This window comes from Durio zibethinus, chromosome 11, assembly GCF_047325235.1.
Source record: "Durio zibethinus cultivar Kanyao isolate XHJ-2024 chromosome 11, ASM4732523v1, whole genome shotgun sequence".
Classification (NCBI taxonomy): Eukaryota; Viridiplantae; Streptophyta; class Magnoliopsida; order Malvales; family Malvaceae; genus Durio; species Durio zibethinus.
The window spans coordinates 18,743,932-18,763,488 of NC_143172.1; the positions used below are offsets into that span (position 1 = coordinate 18,743,932).

The 19,557-nt window shown below is 27.6% G+C and overlaps 1 protein-coding gene across 3 annotated transcripts; it reads left to right on the plus strand.

The window, feature by feature from the left end:
• Positions 1-9,737: 9,737 nt before the first annotated feature.
• On the plus strand, positions 9,738-13,819 carry LOC111289758 (serine/arginine-rich splicing factor RS40-like). Of its 3 annotated transcripts, XM_022881057.2 has the most exons (7): positions 9,738-9,821; positions 10,677-10,787; positions 11,734-12,054; positions 12,262-12,374; positions 12,471-12,709; positions 12,818-13,453; positions 13,542-13,819. In XM_022881057.2, exons 4-7 carry the CDS (start codon positions 12,279-12,281, stop codon positions 13,564-13,566), a joined length of 996 nt encoding a protein of 331 aa, XP_022736792.1. In that variant the 5' UTR covers positions 9,738-9,821; positions 10,677-10,787; positions 11,734-12,054; positions 12,262-12,278; the 3' UTR covers positions 13,567-13,819. The 3 variants fall into 3 exon arrangements, with proteins under 3 accessions (XP_022736792.1, XP_022736791.1, XP_022736790.1); XM_022881056.2 differs by lacking the exon at positions 11,734-12,054 and having other exon boundaries at positions 10,657-10,787; XM_022881055.2 differs by lacking the exon at positions 11,734-12,054.
• Positions 13,820-19,557: the final 5,738 nt, after the last annotated feature.

Below are 19,557 nucleotides of genomic sequence, written 5' to 3' on the forward strand. Positions count from 1 at the left end.
ACTTAATTCTACGTCATATTTGTTTGTAATGGCTTTTAAACTTAACAAAATGTATCATACACATTTCAATTTCCCTTGAAAAAAATCTCATATTATTACAAGTTTATAACCTTTGATCTTTATTTTTGTAAATTAAAACATTTAGTCTTGCATTAAGCAATCACCCAAACGTTTAATCCCAATTTGAGCATTTGGCCTTTAATTATTATATATTGACTTTGAGATGAATTTATTAAATTTTCTTCATTTAAAATAAATTAATTATTATTTACTAAATATTTTAATAATAAATAAATTGATTAAATAAAAAATAAAAATATATATAATTATCATCTATATCTTTGTTTATTTAATATATTTCTCTTATATTTTCCTTCGAAAATTCATATTTTTCAAAAACATAGGTTTCAACCAGGCTTTCTCTATATTAATGCTAGCCTAAGCTATTATTCAAGTCATACCAAATGGTTGAAACTCAACTGTCTAATTCCAAGGTAAAGAAGATATTGTTAGGTTTTTGAGTGAAACAACTAGTAAACAATGAGCATGTGGTTATTGTTGACCCTGAATTGTCAAGGGAAAAAAGGAAAACAATTTCCTTGATATCTTATTTATGAACTTACCCTTATAATATTCTTTTTTTTTTCTTTAGCAGTTTTATAATATTTTTACACAATTACATCCTTATTTTGTGAATTTTTTTCTTATAATAAGGTACATTAAAATTTTAATTCCTATAATATAATACTTTTAATCTTTTTTCCATAAATAAGGTATTTTAAGCCATTTAACTCCATGTCATTGTCTAGGTAGTTAAATTGCCAGCATGGCAATTAACACCATTTTATCATTTTTGTTTTTCTTTTTTTTTTCTATTTCTTTTGCTCCCCTGTTATGCTTTATTCTCATTTGCCTAAATAAGATTGAGAAAAGGAACCAGTATTGATCACTAGACATAAAAAGTCTAAGAGTTGCCACCAATCTTTTTTGTTGAGGTACGATTGGCGACCAACCTTATTTTTTAGTCTATGAATTTGAGATTGGGTTTGAAAATATGATTACATGTAGAAAAAGTTATAGTACCTCAACAATGCCCTTTTGAAGATAGTACCAATTAATCTTATAAGATCTTTAAAATAATCTTGTTTGAATAATCTTTTACTTAATATTTCATTTTATTTATTCTTTTTTATTATTGAAATTTTCTAAGCTATTCTCGATACATTCGGTATAACTTAAGAAATTTTCTCACCTTAAGAATATTAAAAAAAATCACTTATTTCCTTGAAGAGACTTCGTTATCAGATTTATTTTAATTCTTTGAAAGTATATTATAATTTCTTTATACCAAAACTTATGGTATGATTTTAAAAACTTAAAGAAAAATCACCACTTGCGATTCCCTCTTAATTGACGAAAACTTTAATCTACTCTGTAATATTTATTTATTGCTTATTTTTATTATTAAAGCAAAAAAAAATTATCAGTTAAATTCCTAAAATATTTTCAATACTTTCGGACTATTTTGAGAAAATACGTTATTGATAAAGTCACCATTCGTGACTTTTATTCTCGTAAAATTTTATTTACCTTGACAATTTAAGTATTTTATATTTTATTAATTTTTATTGAAAAGATTTTCAAAAATCTTACCAACAATTTTGGTAAATTTTTGAGAGATACTTTTCTAAGAATCACCACTAGTGATTTTATTACTATATTTATTATTCTTTTCTTTATGCATTTATTTAATTTTTTTTCTATTTATTTGTAGTGAATATAGTTATATTATTTTTGTGAAAAATTCTAAAAATATTTCCAACACTTTTGAAATATTTTAGAAATTTTTCTATATGAAAAATCACAACTTGAGATTTTATTTTTTATTGATAATATATTTTTTTATACTTGAAAACTTTTAAAATGTTTCTAACACTTTTAGAATATTTTAAATTTTTTTATGTAAACATGTTTAATAAAATCACCACTTGTGATTTTATTGTTATTTTATAATTTTATTTTTTATAATTTTTTTTATTTTTTTTTATTCTTGTTCATTAAAATTTTTATTATTCTTATTTCATTTATTTTTTTAATTATTTAAGAGAAAATTAAAATTTTAAATTTTTCTCAGTTTATTCCTTAGCAATTATTTTAAATTAATTTCAATTAAAAATATTTTTTATTTTCTATCATTTATTTTATTTTTATCAAAATTTTATACAAAAATAAAATAAAAATACCAAAAAAATTGAAAATTAAATAATACAAATATATTAAAAATAGAGCAAAAAAATTATGATAAAAATACCTAAAATACCCCTAATAAACTTTTGTAAAAAGTTTAAGGGGCAACTTAAATGGCTTGGTCAACCGGATTAAACTTATAGTCAATGGCTTGATTAGCTTGGCTCAGAAACACGGCTTGACTTAGTTCCTGGCTCAGCTTGGTAGCTTGGTTACAACTTTAATCAAAATAACGTCATTTTGATTTTACTATAAATAGCCCCAAAACACCAAATTTTTTCATTTTCTTTTTCATTCTCCTTCTCTCTTCCCTCTTTCAAAAATTTTCTTCTCTCTCCTTTTAACTTCTAACTACTGAAATTATCACTAGTGCCATGGATCACCGATCACCAATATCAAAAAATTTTAAAAAATACTAGAATGCTCCTTTCTACCTCTTCTTTCGATATAATGACTTAGATTTTCCTAAAAAGTTTTTTGCCTAAAAATTAAGAAAAGCCAAACCAAAAAACTCAAATCTATCACCACTATCACCTCCTATGACCACAAAAATGTTATTGAGGTTTCCTCTCACCTTTCACTTGATTTTCATTGTTGGGATTTTTCAAAAACCCTTTAGAGAATCCTAGATATAAATTTTGGTTTGAAATTTTAGGCCACAAAAAACCCACATTTTCATTGCTTGATGGATCTGAAATTTTAGTATGTTGTTCTTTTCCCTTGGATCTACTTTTTCACCATTAAGATCTCTCAAAAACCTTTTAAAAAAGTAACATATCTAAATTTTAACCCGAAAATTAAAACTATAAAAAAACCACCTAATGTCGTCTGATCATTTTGAACATTTAATATGTTCATATCTTTTCCATGATCTATTTTTCCACCGTTCAAATCCACCAAATACCTACTACTTGGTTAGCTATGATTTTCTTTTGAAGTTGAAAAAAATAATTTTTTTATAGGTGTGTTTCAGAGATTGGGGAAGGTTTTAGGTTTACAGAAGATTGACTTTTGTGATTTTTGCAAGATTTTCCAATTGGTTCCTTTTTTCCCCTTCTGTGAATTTATGAGCATTAATTTATCCCCCTTAAAATCCAAACCAAATCCCTTAATTATAGGGATTACAATCCATTTTTTCAACTGGTTAGGTGGTTGGCCGTGGAAATAGGGTGGAGCTTGGACTTTAAGCTCTTTACCAATTCTGCCATATCCATCTTTTGAAATCTTTTTTTTTCTTCCATTTTTTTACTATTTTTTTAAAAGATTAATTAATATAATAATTGAAAACATGATGAAAATACTCAAATGAGTTTAAAATGGATACATAAAAATCATGAATGCAATTTGAATTTAATTTCAATCAATCCAGACAAAATTAGGTATTTATAAGTATAATAGTGCTAGAATCTAGACACGAGGCACCCATACCCAAGTTGAACCAAACTTGCGATATCCAATTCTTCACAAAATTCATCTAGATTTGAGATATTATTTTGCAAAATCAAATTCCATTAAAATTTAAGTTTTTACACAAACCTTAGTCATGTACAACTTTACCAATTTTATATCCAACAAAGCCACCATTACTTTAAAAAACTACCAACAACAAATAAAATATCAATATATCATGATAGAATTCATGTAAACTGTTACAAATGTCTTTCTTTTTTATGATTAGCATTGGCCCTTCACACAATTAGATGAACTTATTGAAATCCAATTTGCTATTCGCTATTTGAAAAGTAAATCTTTTACGTCTATCATTCTTAGACTTGCCTGAACAGCCTACATTTATTTTATCTGAAAAAAAGAACTAACGCATGTCTTTATTATATACAGCTACTATAGTTGGTTCTATTAAAAGAACAATCTAATAGAAAATTAGCGATCCACTATAGGCTTGTCTTTCTAAAAAAAATTGAATATATGTTATCTTAGGGTCTTGTAAATTACCTAAATATTGTTTTGGGTAATTTTAACTCCATGATAGATTGCCCATATCTCTACTTAGTTAATAAAACAGTCTTCAATAAAAGAAAAAAACCTTGTCACCATTTTTCTTCTTCTACTTTGATAACTCATCTAACTCCTACCTTACTATTTTATTGGTCCCAATTGCTATCAACATTAAGTTTATACCATCGTTTTTTTGGTTTCCTCCAATTCAGAAGAATCTCCCTATTTTTTCTTTTCGATAATGTTTGTTAAGATTTGAATCATTCCATTCTCTCATCACTTTCTCCACTATTTCCTATTTGACATTGTTTGGAGTTTTTTCTTTTGCCATTACAAATTAATTTCTCCATTTACTAAATGTATTTGTTTTCTTTAAAAAAATCAAAAACTAAATGTATGCATTGTAAAATTGTTGTAATGTCTCAATTGACGACAGATTTTATTTCTTTGAAGCAAATTTTATTTGCTTCATTTTGGTTAATAAAAAGTGGTGGGGAGAAGTGAGAAAAAAGAAAAAGTCAAACAATGAAAATTTAAAAATTAAAAAAAATTAATTCAACTACCACATAAACAATCCAGCCACGTAGATGATGGATATGTAATTGACGTAGCTTTTAATACTCCATTTAAAGAAAAAAGATTGGAAGTACCTTTGTTTAAGAATAAAGATTTTAACATTCCCTTATGTAGGAAAAAACTCCTCAATTTGCTTGGTTTGTTTGTATATAATAGTAGTATGCATTTTTATATCAATTTGTCTTTTAAAGCAATTTTTAAAAATAATACTAAAAAAATAAAAGATAATTTTATATTTAAGTTAAATAAGGCAGCAATTATAATTTAAAAATAAAATATCACATCTAAATATATTTAGAAGGGTTCATGAGTCAAACTCAACTCATGTGATTCTTTAAAAAGCTAGTTAAGACTAAGATTGTTTTGCTCATTTAAATCTATTTTAACTCGTTTAATTTAAATTTATTAATAAAATATTTTTAAAAAAGTTTATATTGATATTTTAAAAATTAAATTTAAATAAAAATAACAATTTAATAATAAAAATTTAAGTAAGGGCAAATTTAAACTTGAAAATTCTAATATTGGGCTAAACTTGTGAGTTTGACAAATAGTTCAATCCATGAACATATTTAAATATTTTCACATATTCATAGCAAAGTCAATATTTTTCTTAATTATTAAAAAAATATTACTATTAATCTTTTCTTCAAAATCATCTTTTGTATTAACTTTGTTTTAAGTATTTTTCAAAAAAGTTAAATATAAAAATGACCCTTAAACTATATTTTTTTGTCATAAAACTATTAGATTGGTACTTGAACTTTTATTCTGTTATCACATTGATATCTCTAACTAATACTATTGGTCAACTTTATTGACATGACATAAATATCGAATAAGACGATAATATGTGAAAAAGTTCAAAAACCACCACATCATCAACGCCACATTACCATTAAAAGTAAAATTCTACAAAATTCTAACAAGTTCTAAAAACTTTTTAAAAATTATAAAAAAAATAAAAAATTCTAATAATTTTTAAAATTAAAAAAAATCTTTAAAAAATTAATAAATTTTTTAAAAACACTCAAACTTTTTTTAAAAAATCAAAACTATTTGAGGAAACGTAAATTTTTTAAAAAAATCTCTAAATTTAAAAAAAAATTTCAAAAAATAAAGATTTTAATACAAACAATTTCTCTTAAAACTAAAAAATAATTTCAAAACTTAAAAATAACTAAAATAAAAATCTAAAACTTTTTGAAAATAAATAAAAATTTTTTAAAAATTATTGAAAATTTTTAAAAAATTATAAAATCATTTCATTTTTTTTAATCTTACAATTTTAAATTTTTATTTATTTTGAATTTTTAAAAAATTTTTGAAAATTTTTTTAATTAAAAGCTTATGTTTTATATTTCTTATTTTTATAATATTTTTAAGTTTTTGGAATGTTTTAAATTTTAGAAATTTTTTAATTTTTTAAAAATTATTTAAAATTTTTTGAACTTTTAAAACTTTTCAGTTTTTAAATTTTTAAAAATTTTCAAAAGATTTTAGATTTTTTGAGTTTTCTATTTTTTAAGATTTGTGATTTTTTTTTTAACTTGAAGACAATTTAATTTTTATTAAAATTTTCTTTTTTTAAAATTTTTTTAAATTTTTTAGATTTTTTTAAAATTTTCAAACTATCGTAGTTTTTATAATTTGTAACAATATTTCATTTTTTTAAAAAAATTTAAAATTTATAGAATTTTTTAAAGTTGTTTGGAATTTTGTAAAATTTTTTGAAATTTTTTTAGTATATGTTAAAATTTTTTTAGAATATTTAAAAAATATTTATTTTTTTTACATTTTTAGTTTTTTTTTAGAATTTTTATAAATGTTTAAAATTTCTTTATAAATTTTAAAAATCTTTTAATTTTTTTTTATTTTTTAAAAATTTTTTAGAATTGTTTTGAATTTTTTGAAAATTTTAAAATTTTGTTGGAAACTTTTAATAATTTTTATAATTTAAAAAAAAATTTTAATTTTTTTAGAAAGTTTTTAGAATTTTTAGTTTTTTGGTTGTTTTTAATTTTTACAATTTTTTAATATTTTTTAGAAATTTTTAAAACTTTTAGAAATTTCAAATTTTGTAATTATTTAAAATAATTTTTTGGAATTTTTAAAATTTTTTGAAATTTTCTTTTGATGTTGTTGTGGGATTGATGATGTGGTGCTAATTAGGTATATATATTTTTTTACATATGTTAGTAACTTATTGGATATTCATGTAACATAGTAAATTTGATAAATGGCTTGAATCTTGGTACTATTGTAAAAATGGAATGAAAGTTCAAGTATCAATTTGATAATTTTATTTTTTTATGTACTAAACCGATAGAAAATATATAGTTTATGGATCATTTCTATATTTAACCCTTAACAAAATAAAAACTAAATAATGAAAAGATCAAATTATAATAATAATTCATATACTTTAACAAAATATGAAATGTAGTCTCTCTTCAATTGTCTAATTTTTTATAAAGTGTGTTTAGTTTAGGAGAAAATTAGATTATCCTTTGAAATCTTACTTTTCATAGCATGATTTTTACGTTTGGTTCAGAGTACCTGATTCCTTATAGTATTCTAAAATTTCCAACAATATTCAAATATCGCAAAATCAAAAAGTCATATTTCCTTATAATTTTTTAAAATTTCGAAAAGAAAGTTAACTTTGTCTTACATTTTATCTTAATAATAATTTTTTTTTAATTTATTTTACCCTTGAAATTTATTATAATTGCATAATAAATAAAGATTCATTTTGATACGAAAATGGATCTAACTACACAATTGAACACCTGACACATGATTGGATATGTAAAATATTACATATAATAAAAAATAATATTTTTAAAAGAACAAACATAGTAGATAACTAGGGATGGGAATCCAATCCGATCTCGACGGGTTTCGACCCGATCCGACCTTATGAAGTCAATTTTTTTTTTAATTTCGAGTTTTGGGTCGGGTCGGATTGTGTAATGTTAGGAAACAATCGGAGTCGGATCGGGTTCGGATTTTAGGCATATCAGACTCGACCCGACTCGATATTATATAAAAAATTAATTTTTAATTAATTATTTAATTTTTTATTTATATATATTTATATAATAATATTTTTAAATATTTATATTTAAAAAATAATATTTTATATTTTAAAAAATAATATTTTATTTATTTCGGGTCGGATCGGGTGGGATACGATTTATATAATATCAGATCGGGTCGGATTCGAGTATGAAAAAACAAAAAAAAATTTCGAATAAGATCAAATTCGAATATCTTAATGCATAAAATCGGATCAGGTTCGCGACGAAGCCGACCCAATGCCAACCCAATAGATAACTATAATTTTAGATTTTAAAATTTTTATTTTAAAAAGAATTATGTTTTTTATATATCAATTATAATAGATAAATTAAAATAATATTAAAATTAAATAAATATTTTCATATTAATTTCATTTTTTATGCAGAAAACGTAATCATTGATATAAGGTTAGAAACACTACTTTTTTATTGAGTATTTTAATTACATTTTTTTTGCCAAAAACATAGTATCTAATAACAAAAATCACTTTTTTGTCATAAAAACCGTAATCTTTAAAGTAAAATAATATCTTATATCTGCAGAATCATTATTACTAATCCACATGCTCCAGTTGGAGAGTTTCAATAATTTCTTAAAAATTCCTCGTCTCTTTGCTGGTGAAAGGTTTCATCAATCAGACAATCAATTATAGCAATCCATGTTTATGTCTATCTAAGAGCGCCAATTAATTTTTTTAAAAATTATCTCCATTCCATTTTTTTTTTAAATAATGAAGATTTTTATTGCTCTACCTAAAATGATAATTAATAGATTTTTAATTAATATTAGTAATTATTTTTGTCTTTTTAAAAGTCATTAAAATTTTAATATAAATTAATTTCAAAATAAATTTATCAATTTTAAATAAGTAATGAAAATTTTTACTATTTTTTTTATCAAAAGCAATTTTTCACCTTTCTTCAATATTAACAAGATTTTTTTTTCTCAAAAGAAGCATTGACAAAATAAAATCATGCTAAGATCAAAATCTCAAAAAGATTGCATTTGTATTTTCATAAACTTAGTACTTGTAATTTTTTTTTTTTCATTCAAACACTATGTATTTTCAAAGAAAAAATGTCATCTTTAAATTAATGACTACATTTGTACATATATAAACGTAATATTTGATTAAAGTAAAAAATCTCATTTTTTTTAGAAATGTCATCTTTAATTAAATGTAATTGTTTATTAAATAATCATAATAGTTAGTAATTTTTAAATATTATATTTATTTTTATAGAAACGTAGTGTTTATTATAAACACTGTAGTTATATATGAAAAATGTAGTGTTTGATTTATTATATAACAAAAACATAGTTTTTAACTTTATGTTTGATTTTTTTTTAAAGATTATATTTATATTTACAATAACATAATTTTTAACATTATCACAAAAACGTAATGAAGCACATCATAGCAAAAAATTTTTATTATGTAATTTGAGATTTTGTAAATTAAATACAAAAATTTAAATTTTGACAGGAAGGATCATCCTTTTTCAAAAATTTATACTTATTTAGTATCATTTTTTCTTTTGAAATTTAAGATTTTTCAAACCAAATAGTCCATATTTGTTTTGTTATTATCTTAATCCTCGTCCAATTTTTTAAATTTTATAGAAAATGATGGTTCTTTATTATACAATTGAAACTAAAATTGTAGAATGCATTAATTTACAAGCAAATTAAATTAAGTAATAATTTAAGCATGATAATATGGAATAGTAGTGGGGTCAAATTAGAATTTAATCAGTTTATAAGTAAAAACTAACGGGGGCCGGTTGCACAAATATCTCAAACCTTAGGGGCTCGGGGACACACGAAAGTCACTATCCCGTTCTTTATTAACTCACGAGCTTCATATTTTGGTCAGGTTCGTGAAAATATCGCAGGGGCTCGTTCACTAGGGTTTCGAACGTTCCTTGACTGTTTCGAAGAAATTGCTGCTTCCGAAGGTAAATCTCTACTGTAATCACCATCTTTGCTTGTTTAATTTTTTATTTGAGTTTAATTTTCAGAGCTTTTTGATTGATTTTCCATTAAAATATGTGAAAAGAAAGGAAAATTAGGGTTCTATAATTCTTTTAATTTTACTGTTCAGATTCGACATTTTATTTCACTTTTATGTTAGCCTAATTAGTACCTAAGAGAAAACTGTAGCACAGATCTAATATTTAGATATTCTTAATGGTAGATCTGATTGTTGTTTGACTTCATTTTTTTGCCACGTAGATCGTGTACCTCTAATCTTATTTTTTGCTTTTTCTTTTCTTTTCAAGGACCTTGAAAATATTGTCCATTTTGCGCATTTAATTGTAAAATGAACACCGGATATCAACAATTTATTGCAGTTCTTTAGGACATGGAATTTTATCAATTGGTTAATTTGGATGCTTTTTTTTTTTCTCTAAAAGAATGCTTTTCAATTTTCTTTTTATCATGCCATTAATCAAAATTAAAAAAAAAAAATGAAAGTTCTGTAATTTGTTATGTCGAGAAAAGCTCTTCTTTTGGAGTTTGTTTCTGAAAATGATATTGCTGCCATATTTCAAATACTTGGGAAGATTCCCTTGCCTCATTGGTTTGCAGGTGTTTTGCCTCTTAATTCTTTTTATCTGTTTACTACATAGCTTTGGAATATCTGTTGATGTAGGGTATTGTTAATGCTGCTATACTCTCTCTTTTGAACGTGTTAGAATGCATTGGTACTGGATGGTTAACTTACTATTTTTGGAATGTTCTTTTGTAAGTTTTGTATATATATTTATGTGAAATAATCATGGAAAAAAGATGTCACATCTTCTGCTCAGGCAACATGAGACCCATTTTCTGTGGAAACTTTGAGTATGACGCACGTCAGTCTGATTTGGAACGGCTCTTCAGAAAATATGGAAGAGTAGAACGAGTGGATATGAAGTCTGGTAAGTCTGCTTGTTCTTTGTTATCTACATTATTGTTTATTGGATTCCATGTGAGAATTGTGAGTATCATTCCCCTGCCCCCTTTTTTTAATTTTCTTTCATGCTATGGCCAAAATTTGGCTGGGTGTGTCGGTTGTAAAGGTGTCTAGAGTATTGTAGGCTTGAAAAGCTGTTTTCTTATTGACTAGGGCACAGTTAAAATCTATTCCTTATGTTTTTGAATTTCAATATATAAATGAAGCCAAACTTATTGTTTACTGCTAAATATAATTTCTCACAAAATATTGTACGATGAATTTTCTGAAATAGTAACCATCTATTTCTGATATCAGTAATGGATAATTATATATACGAGTCAGAGATGAAAAGAGATGAGCTACCATTATGTAGTAGGAGAATCTCCCTTTGTCTGGATTTTTATCATGTTGGATTTGTTTGCTGTTGAAGATGGAGGCTGGATTTTGTGTATCAGTGTGAATATTAACTAAGCTGGTGGTACATTATTCAACATGATAGGTTAAAGCATTTTGTGGTGATAATAGGCTTTTATGAGATTTTATTTCCTATTTCTTGGTTTTTATTTTTTAAATATAATCTAGGTACTGTATTCAAAAACTAGATAAATCAGGCTTAAATTGAATACTTACCTTAAGTTTTACGCTCTTTAATAGTATATGTATTTAAAATCTAAAATATAGCGCAATGTGTATCCACATATCGCGATAAGAGAGAAAGGTCCTATCAACAAGGAATGTCGGTGTTGTACTTTCTATACATGAAGGTGCCAGTCCCAATGGCTGTGCAGCAGTATGACCTCTTAATACACAAGTCAGCAGCATCAATCATCCTTTGTTGAGTTTCACTGGGGGTCCAGGATGTGTTAAAAGGGGAAAAAAAATTTTCTTTGAAAAATAAGCCCCCATACTCAACATTTTCTTTGGCGCAGGGTTTTCTTGGGATGTAATGGAGGGACTCCTCAGAATTTGTTTCATGCCTGTGACGTGCTTCCTCTTCTTGCTTTCAAGAAGAGTCACTCCTTTCCGCAATGGCACCACCATCCCTCATTTTCCTCAGGCATTTTCCCCTTTCATTCCTCATGATTTTTGCCCAGACCTCAAATTCAGACATGTTTCAAGGTAGAAACATTGCCGAACTCATGGCAGAGGCTGCAGAAAAAATGGAGAAGGCACACTAATTCCATTGACCTCCCATGAGACATCCACTTTTGGATTCTTGTTCCTTGACATCACTTAGTTCTTCACAAAAGGTCTGTTACTACTTTTACTGGTCTTAGTTTATAGATTATAGGGAGCTTGCCAAAATTTTGTCCTAGGGTAGGATTTAGGTGGTTTGTATCTTGCTGAAGAGGAAATGCCAACTGATTGAAGATTCCTTTGGCAGGACGATTGGTAACTTAGCTATCATTTTCCACCTGTATGAAACTCACAATAAGTCCAACTTTTTTGGTGTTTAGGATTTGCTTTCATCTACATGGAAGATGAGAGAGATGCTGAAGATGCCATTCGTGCACTTGATCGGACAGAATTTGGTCGAAAAGGACGCAGGCTACGTGTTGAATGGACAAAGGTAATGCTTTGGCATTGTTAGTTTTAACAGAGCTCTTTAAACTGCTTTTTGTTTGTTTTCTCATTTTAGTAAATGCTTTTTCACTTTGTGTTGTAGCATGAGCGTGGCATTAGAAGGCCTGGGGGTAGTTCAAGAAGATCTTCAGCAAATACAAGACCTTCAAAGACTGTATTTGTCATCAATTTTGATCCATATCAAACTCGGACTAGGGATTTGGAAAGGCACTTTGAGTCATATGGAAAGATAGTGAGTGTACGGATCAGAAGGAATTTTGCATTTGTACAATATGATTCGCAGGATGATGCCACCAGAGCATTGGAGGCTACAAATATGAGGTAGAAAGCCTTCCTCCTTATAAAATTCGTCAATCATTTCTCCTCTCAAAAGATGTCAACTAGATTTTATTATTTGTTTCTGAACCATGTTTTTTGTTCTGCTTGCAGCAAGCTGATGGATAGAGTTATTTCGGTGGAATATGCAGTTCGAGATGATGATGAGCGCCGGAATGGATATAGCCCCGATAGAATTCGTGATAGGTCACCTGAGAGGGGTCGTGACAGAAGGCGATCTCCAAGTCCCTACCGAAGAGAGAGGGGTAGCCCTGATTATGGTCGTGGCTCTAGTCGCAGTCCTTATAGGAAAGAGAGGGGGAGCCCTGATTATGGGCAAGGCCGCAGTTCAAGTCCCTATAAGAGAGAAAGAGCAAGTCCGGAGTATGGCCGAGGCACCAGCCATAGTCCTTACCGAAGAGAGAGGGCTGGTTCTGACCATGCTTTTGGCTCCAGCGGAAGTCCTTACAGGAAAGAGAGGGCTAGCCCTGAGAATGGCCTAGGCCCCAGCCGTAGTCCTTATGGGAGAGAGAAGCATAGTGCTAAAAATGATCGAAGCTGTAGTCATAGTCCATATAGAAGAGAAAGGCCCAGCTCTGACAATGGTCGTGGACCCAGCCATAGCCCATATGGAAGGGAGAGAGCTAGCCTTGAGAATGACCGTGGTCCCAGCCCAAGTTCTATGCCTGAAGGAAGGGTCAGTCCATATGGCGGTGAAGCTGAAAGCCCAGTCAATGAGAGATATCGCAGGTCTGTATCATTATAACCTAAAATTTTCTTTATCCTTTATGGTCTTAAGATTTGATTTTGCCTTTTTCTTTGGTCATTGAAACTGCAGTCAATCGCCAGCAGTTGAGGAATGATTATGAACAATTTGAGAAGCTATGAGGGACGACCTTTGTCTTTATGGCAGAACTCAGTCGGAAGTCCTGTTATTTGCTTTTCTTTGGTGACAACTGTTCCTGCAATTACATTTAGAGATGGAATCTTGACCTTTGTCTTTATGTAGTGCGTACAATTAAAACCTAGATTTCTAGTTTAGATGCAACGGATTATCCTGTTTATTTTGAATGGTGAAACTCAGTTTATGGAATATGTTATGTACTTCTTTTTGTCTTTTTTATGTGTTTGATTTCATTAGCTAACCTATTTTTTAATAATTGTCTTGGTTATCGTAAGCCATATTTGGGATTAGAATTTCATTTGTTAGAATGATGATAGAAGAGTGTGGCAATTTTGTGTATGGCCATGAGCCTGTGCTTTTGTTGAAAAGATTGGCTGTAAATTTTTGGATTGAAGATATGCAGTCATAGTATGATAGGTTGTAGAGGAAGATTTCTTCAATGATTCATGCAAGGGACCGCATATAGTTGGTTTTCTAGGTCGAAAATTAATTAGTTACATTTCTTTTATAATAATTTTTTTTCTCTTCTTCCGCATGGTTTGAGCTTATTTTTTGTTTTCTTTTGATATTTGAAGCTGCAGTGAGCCGGTGATTGAATCCTCGTGTTAATTGTTTTTATGTTGAGATATCTACATACCGCATTTAGTGGCTTAAAATTAGATACTTTTCTTCAACTTGAAAATTAGATGTCTTTATTAATTAACATAGATGTCCAATCATTGGATTACGTGGAGTTTATACATTCCTTGCACAATTACGTACCTGTAAAGCTTTTTCGTGGCTAAAAGCTGGATGCTTTTCTTAAATATTTTCCTTCAACGTATGTTTAGACGGGCTCTCACTCTCAGCGGATGGAAGGGGACGTTGGCGGAGTCTTAATCAGAGTGAGCCAGCATGGGAGGAGGGCCATTGCCCGTTGGTTTAGTCTTAATCAGGCTGAGCCAGCATAGCAATCTCCATAATATCAGCAAACAATATGTAGGAGACTTGGAACTTAGCTTTCTAAAGATTTGGACATTTGATTTAGAGTTCCTTCGATCTCTGAATAATCAATAGTTGCTCATCTTAAAAAAATGTTGGATAGAGTAACTGTTTGTTATTCATAATTTACATTTGTTGTCAATTCAAATCCTTGTCATCATTAAACCCTGTGAGCAGTGAGCTTCTCCTGTAGAATTAGAACCAAAACAACATTTTAAGCATTTCTTTTGTTGTTTCATTTGACAACAACATTATTAGAAAAACCATCTTCTTATAAGTGGATAAATGGCAGTCGATCATTGTTGGATTTAACCCAGAGTTGGTCCATTGAATTGAAGTAAGTTGCTTTCTCATTTCCCTCCTTTTTATTCCATCAATCAAGTGAAAGGCTGAAACCTGAAAGTAACTAATTGCTTATGGCCTAATTTTTCTTTCTTTACCCCTTCTTGCTTGCATAACAAATAAAATAACTTTCACCCTGTCGCAAATGAAGGCTGCCCAAAATTCAGCGACCGTTGAAAAAGCAAAACCACAAGTGGCAACTCAAAGTGCGTCCAGCAAAAAGCACAAGCTTTTCAGACAGCGCTACTACTATACTATACTATTATTATTACTATTACTAATACTAATACTAATACTATTACTATTACTAAACTCACTGAAAAAAAGGCTAAATCCTTTATTTAGGTCATTTCATAACTAAATTTTCAAATCAGGACTAAAAATTATCAGGTTGTTTCAAATTGAAATTTTTTTTGACACAAAGTTGATTGGTGAAATGCCCGCATCATTAAATTGGAAAGGGGTAAAAATTAAAGCTTTGCCAACAAAGATGAATAAGTGTCATTTGTCAATTTTTAAAAATGTGTTGATGGTGTACACCGGAATACATGTGTAGTAGATTATCCTGTATCGTAGTTGTACATGAATAAAACATTAAAACACTTGTCTTAATCAACTGTTAATTATCACATTCCAAGGAGATCATATAGTGTATTCCTAATACTAGTATATAAATATTTTTATTAGTTATCTAAATCACTTTCCATTTACCTATTTTGATATAATAAATTTTGAAACTATTTTTTATTTACCAATTGAGCGATTAAAAGAAAAAGATGAAATAGTAGAGTAGAAGGAAAAAAAATGAATCACAATATTTCGTATTTGTAGATTTGGATATGTATATGCCTTACACAAACAACGCCTTTCCCTTAAAAAAATTATTACTCCCCCGTTCCCATGTATCGTGTCTTATTTTGATTTTGTATAAAATTAAAAAAATGTTAAGTTAAAATTTGACTTCTGTTGATTATAATTTTTGTTTTCAAATTACTCCTACTTAGAAAAATGAGAAAAAAGTGGTAGTTATCGTTAAAGGATAATAAAGAAAATTTATGAAAAATTAGAATAAATTTTCTTTGATTTTTCAAATGAAATTTTTCTTAAGACATAAAGTTATACAATCAATATATAAATTATGAGATGGAGGGAGTAATATTATTTAAGCGTGACATCTCTCTTTTCACCACTCGCTTTCGGAAAAGCGGATCAGAGGAGGAGAAACCACCGTGGGCTTGGTGCATTTCTTATTTTCATGTAGGCCTTTACGCAACCACTCACCGCTTCGCTTCGTACAAAAGCTTTGAAAGCTGTGTATTTGGTTGATGTACTTTCAACTGCCTCCTACAGCAGTGTTTTCACATCAAATCCACGTTTTCTTTTGGCCATATCATCTTATCGTAGACAGGAGTTCTTATTTTATTTACACGTATTTTTTTAATTTTTTTAATATATTTTTAGAGATTTGTGTCATTTTGTTAATATTATTAATTTTACTTATAAAATTAAAAAAAATGTAATAACAGTGCACTAAATAATTTTTATATAATTTTAAAAAATATATAATATATATATATAAAATACTGCAACTATACTATTGCTGATTTGATTCCCATGCAGAAGCAGTAACACTCTTTCTGTTTTTGCTCAAAAGAATGAAAGAAAAAGACATTTTTGCTTTATAAAATAAATTAAACTGGAAAAGCTGAAAAAAAAAAAAAAGAAAAAGAACTGACAATATCTATGATGAAACATCAAGTTTTATAAACTTAGTAAGTATTTTCTTATTTGCTCTATATAACTTTGGAGAAAACTTCTACCTAATTAATATATATATATATATACGCACACGCTTTAAAAAATTAATACAAGCAAACCTCAAAACTTAGTGTATATATTATTTCATCAAAACATAAGTATGACGTCGATTCCAAAGATTCATACCCTGGACATTTGATTAAATGATAAACGATGATAAATGCATGTATTCCCGCTTAAGAAACGACTTCAAATCCTTTAAATTGTTTCAAAATTAAAAAATAAAAAGACAGTTTTATAATTTGGAGAGAGTAATTAATTAATATAATTAAGTTCTGTGAATTTAATTAGCTCTTGCCTTAAAGAATTAATATAAAGTTTCATGGAGGTTTCAATGCAAGGACTCTGGATGAGGTTGTTGGTAATTAATTAATTAAAGTACAATTCACAAATAGTGTATACCCATTAATTAATTAATTAATAATTCCCTTAAATTATGCTTGCTACATGGGTTGGCATGTGACAACGCATATAACACTTGTCAGATGTAATCCAAAACTTAGTAATTAATTAATAATAATTACAATTGTGTCTCATCTTTGAGAGTAAAGGCCAAATGGGAATGTGGCTTTAAGCGAAGAAGACAGGAAAGCTAACAAAGCAAGATCAAAGGGTGGCTTTACCCTTTAACGAACAAGACAAAAAGTCAAAAAGGAATCATAGGATCCTTCTCTTAATCGCTTAGTTAGAAAAGAAAAACAAAGTGTTCAAACCTATTTCAACAAGCTCAGTTTTAATTAATTTAGTTGATATAGCTAAATCAGCCTGAAACGTTTAAGCATATAATTCTAGATAACATCTGTCTTTCTCCCTTCTTTTTGAACTATAATTCGCTGTCTATGACTCACCCTATATCCCAATCAAATCTTCACAACAACAAAGTCTTATCATAGATTTTGGATCCATCTTTATGTAATATAGAAATGTGAAGGGGATTTTATTACTTTATCACTCATTATCAATCTTTTCCTTTCTTAAGCTTATCATCTCCTTTAGTATAATAAACAAATTTTTTTTTCAAACCCAAACTTAATCTAATTAATTTATACAATTACCTTTAAAAAGTAATATTTAATAAATTTATAATTTAAATACTTATCATCTACATCCTTTTTATTATTCCCAAACTATATTCCCCTTTATATAATTTTTTTTTTTTTTAAGCTTTTAGATTAGCTTTTAGCTATCATCTAGCTAGCGACAAAGCATAAGACTAAAGATGATTAGGTAATTTAGTTAACTGGGCGGTTGAAACAAGAGCTGTGGTTTTAATTTTAGACCAACGAGGGAATTGCTAAGGCTGCTTTCTAAGACATTCATTGTCTTTTCTTAGTGCAACCAATTTTTTTTTTTTTCAAAAATTTAGGAAGGATTGTTCAGATCACTAGCTAGTGTCAGCCTTTTCGTGTGGTCTCGAAGTAACAAAGCCAAAAGAAACATAGTGAGAGCTGTCTTTTCTTATTTAAACGGATAATCAAAGGACCAAAACAAATATCCAAAGATTGTATGTTTGTGTTCGCATGTATTTAGGAATAATGTCGGTGATGCCCTGATTCAATGATAAAGAAAAAGATTATGGGATTTTAAAATCTTAATTTTAAGTTTCAGAATTTGAATTAATTTTATGTTTATTTATCTTATTACATGTTAATTTGTTTATTTATTTGATTAATTGATTTTTTATATATAATATTTGAACATGATTGTAATTTTTTTTATCAATAATTTCATAAAAAAAAATTAAGAATACTTAAAATTTTTGTATTTTTTTAACAAGAGTTTGCATGTTTCTTAAAAGGTAGACAAGTAAAACCTTATTCTAAAATTAAACAAGGTACAATTTTTTTTTTTTATGCTACAAGCATATCTAGCTAAGTGAAAAAACTGGAATTCAAGTGGAATGATTATCATATATAGAAACGAAATAGAAATAATGAGTGTAAATTAGTTATGGAGAATTCGGGTAATGAAAAGCAATAATGGAGGTGACACTTCTTTCTTTTTCTCTTGCCAATTTTTGGTGCAAAACGAAAGGCTTGGTTAGTTCATACTTTCTCCACAACCTACCTGAATTAAGAAGGAAAAATATATGTTAATAAAACCAAAGAAAAAAAAAAAGAGATCTCCTAAATTTTTTTTTTAATTAAGAAGTGTGAAATGCATTAATGGACCTAAGCTTTTACAACGTATGATGAATAAAATGAATCCTAACCTTACAAATCTTCCACTTCTTAAGAAGAGATGAGACAATGATCATGGAGAGTACTAACAATTTCGGAATGGACGAAGAAAATATTAGAAAATATTTTTAAAATATGAAAATATGATTAAGTAATAACTTAATGAAAGAGAAATTTAATTAAACTAAAAGATGGTTTACGAAAAGTTTTAAAGATCAAAAGATATAATTCTAGACTTAAAAGAATCATGTTAATATGATTATACATGCGAGCAGTCGATTGTCATATTCAAAGGAGTTGACTGTTATAGATAAGCAATCGATTGCCAAAGAAATGGAGTCGATTACTTTGACAAATAGAAGTTAAATTTAGATTATGTATAAATAGTAGTTGATTGCTAGCCTAGTAGCAACCAATTGCTATAACAAAAAAGTGAGTGGAATCAATTCTAAACCCTAATTGAATCGATTGCTGTTGTTTGTTAGTCTTTTGAAAATTAATCTATGCCATAATAATCAATTGCCATTAAAGTAGAATCGACTACCTTTAGGAGGTCGAACGTAGAACATATCTTAAATTTGAAAGGAATCGATTGCTCAGGTGTAGAAAGCAAGTGAAAAGAGTTGATT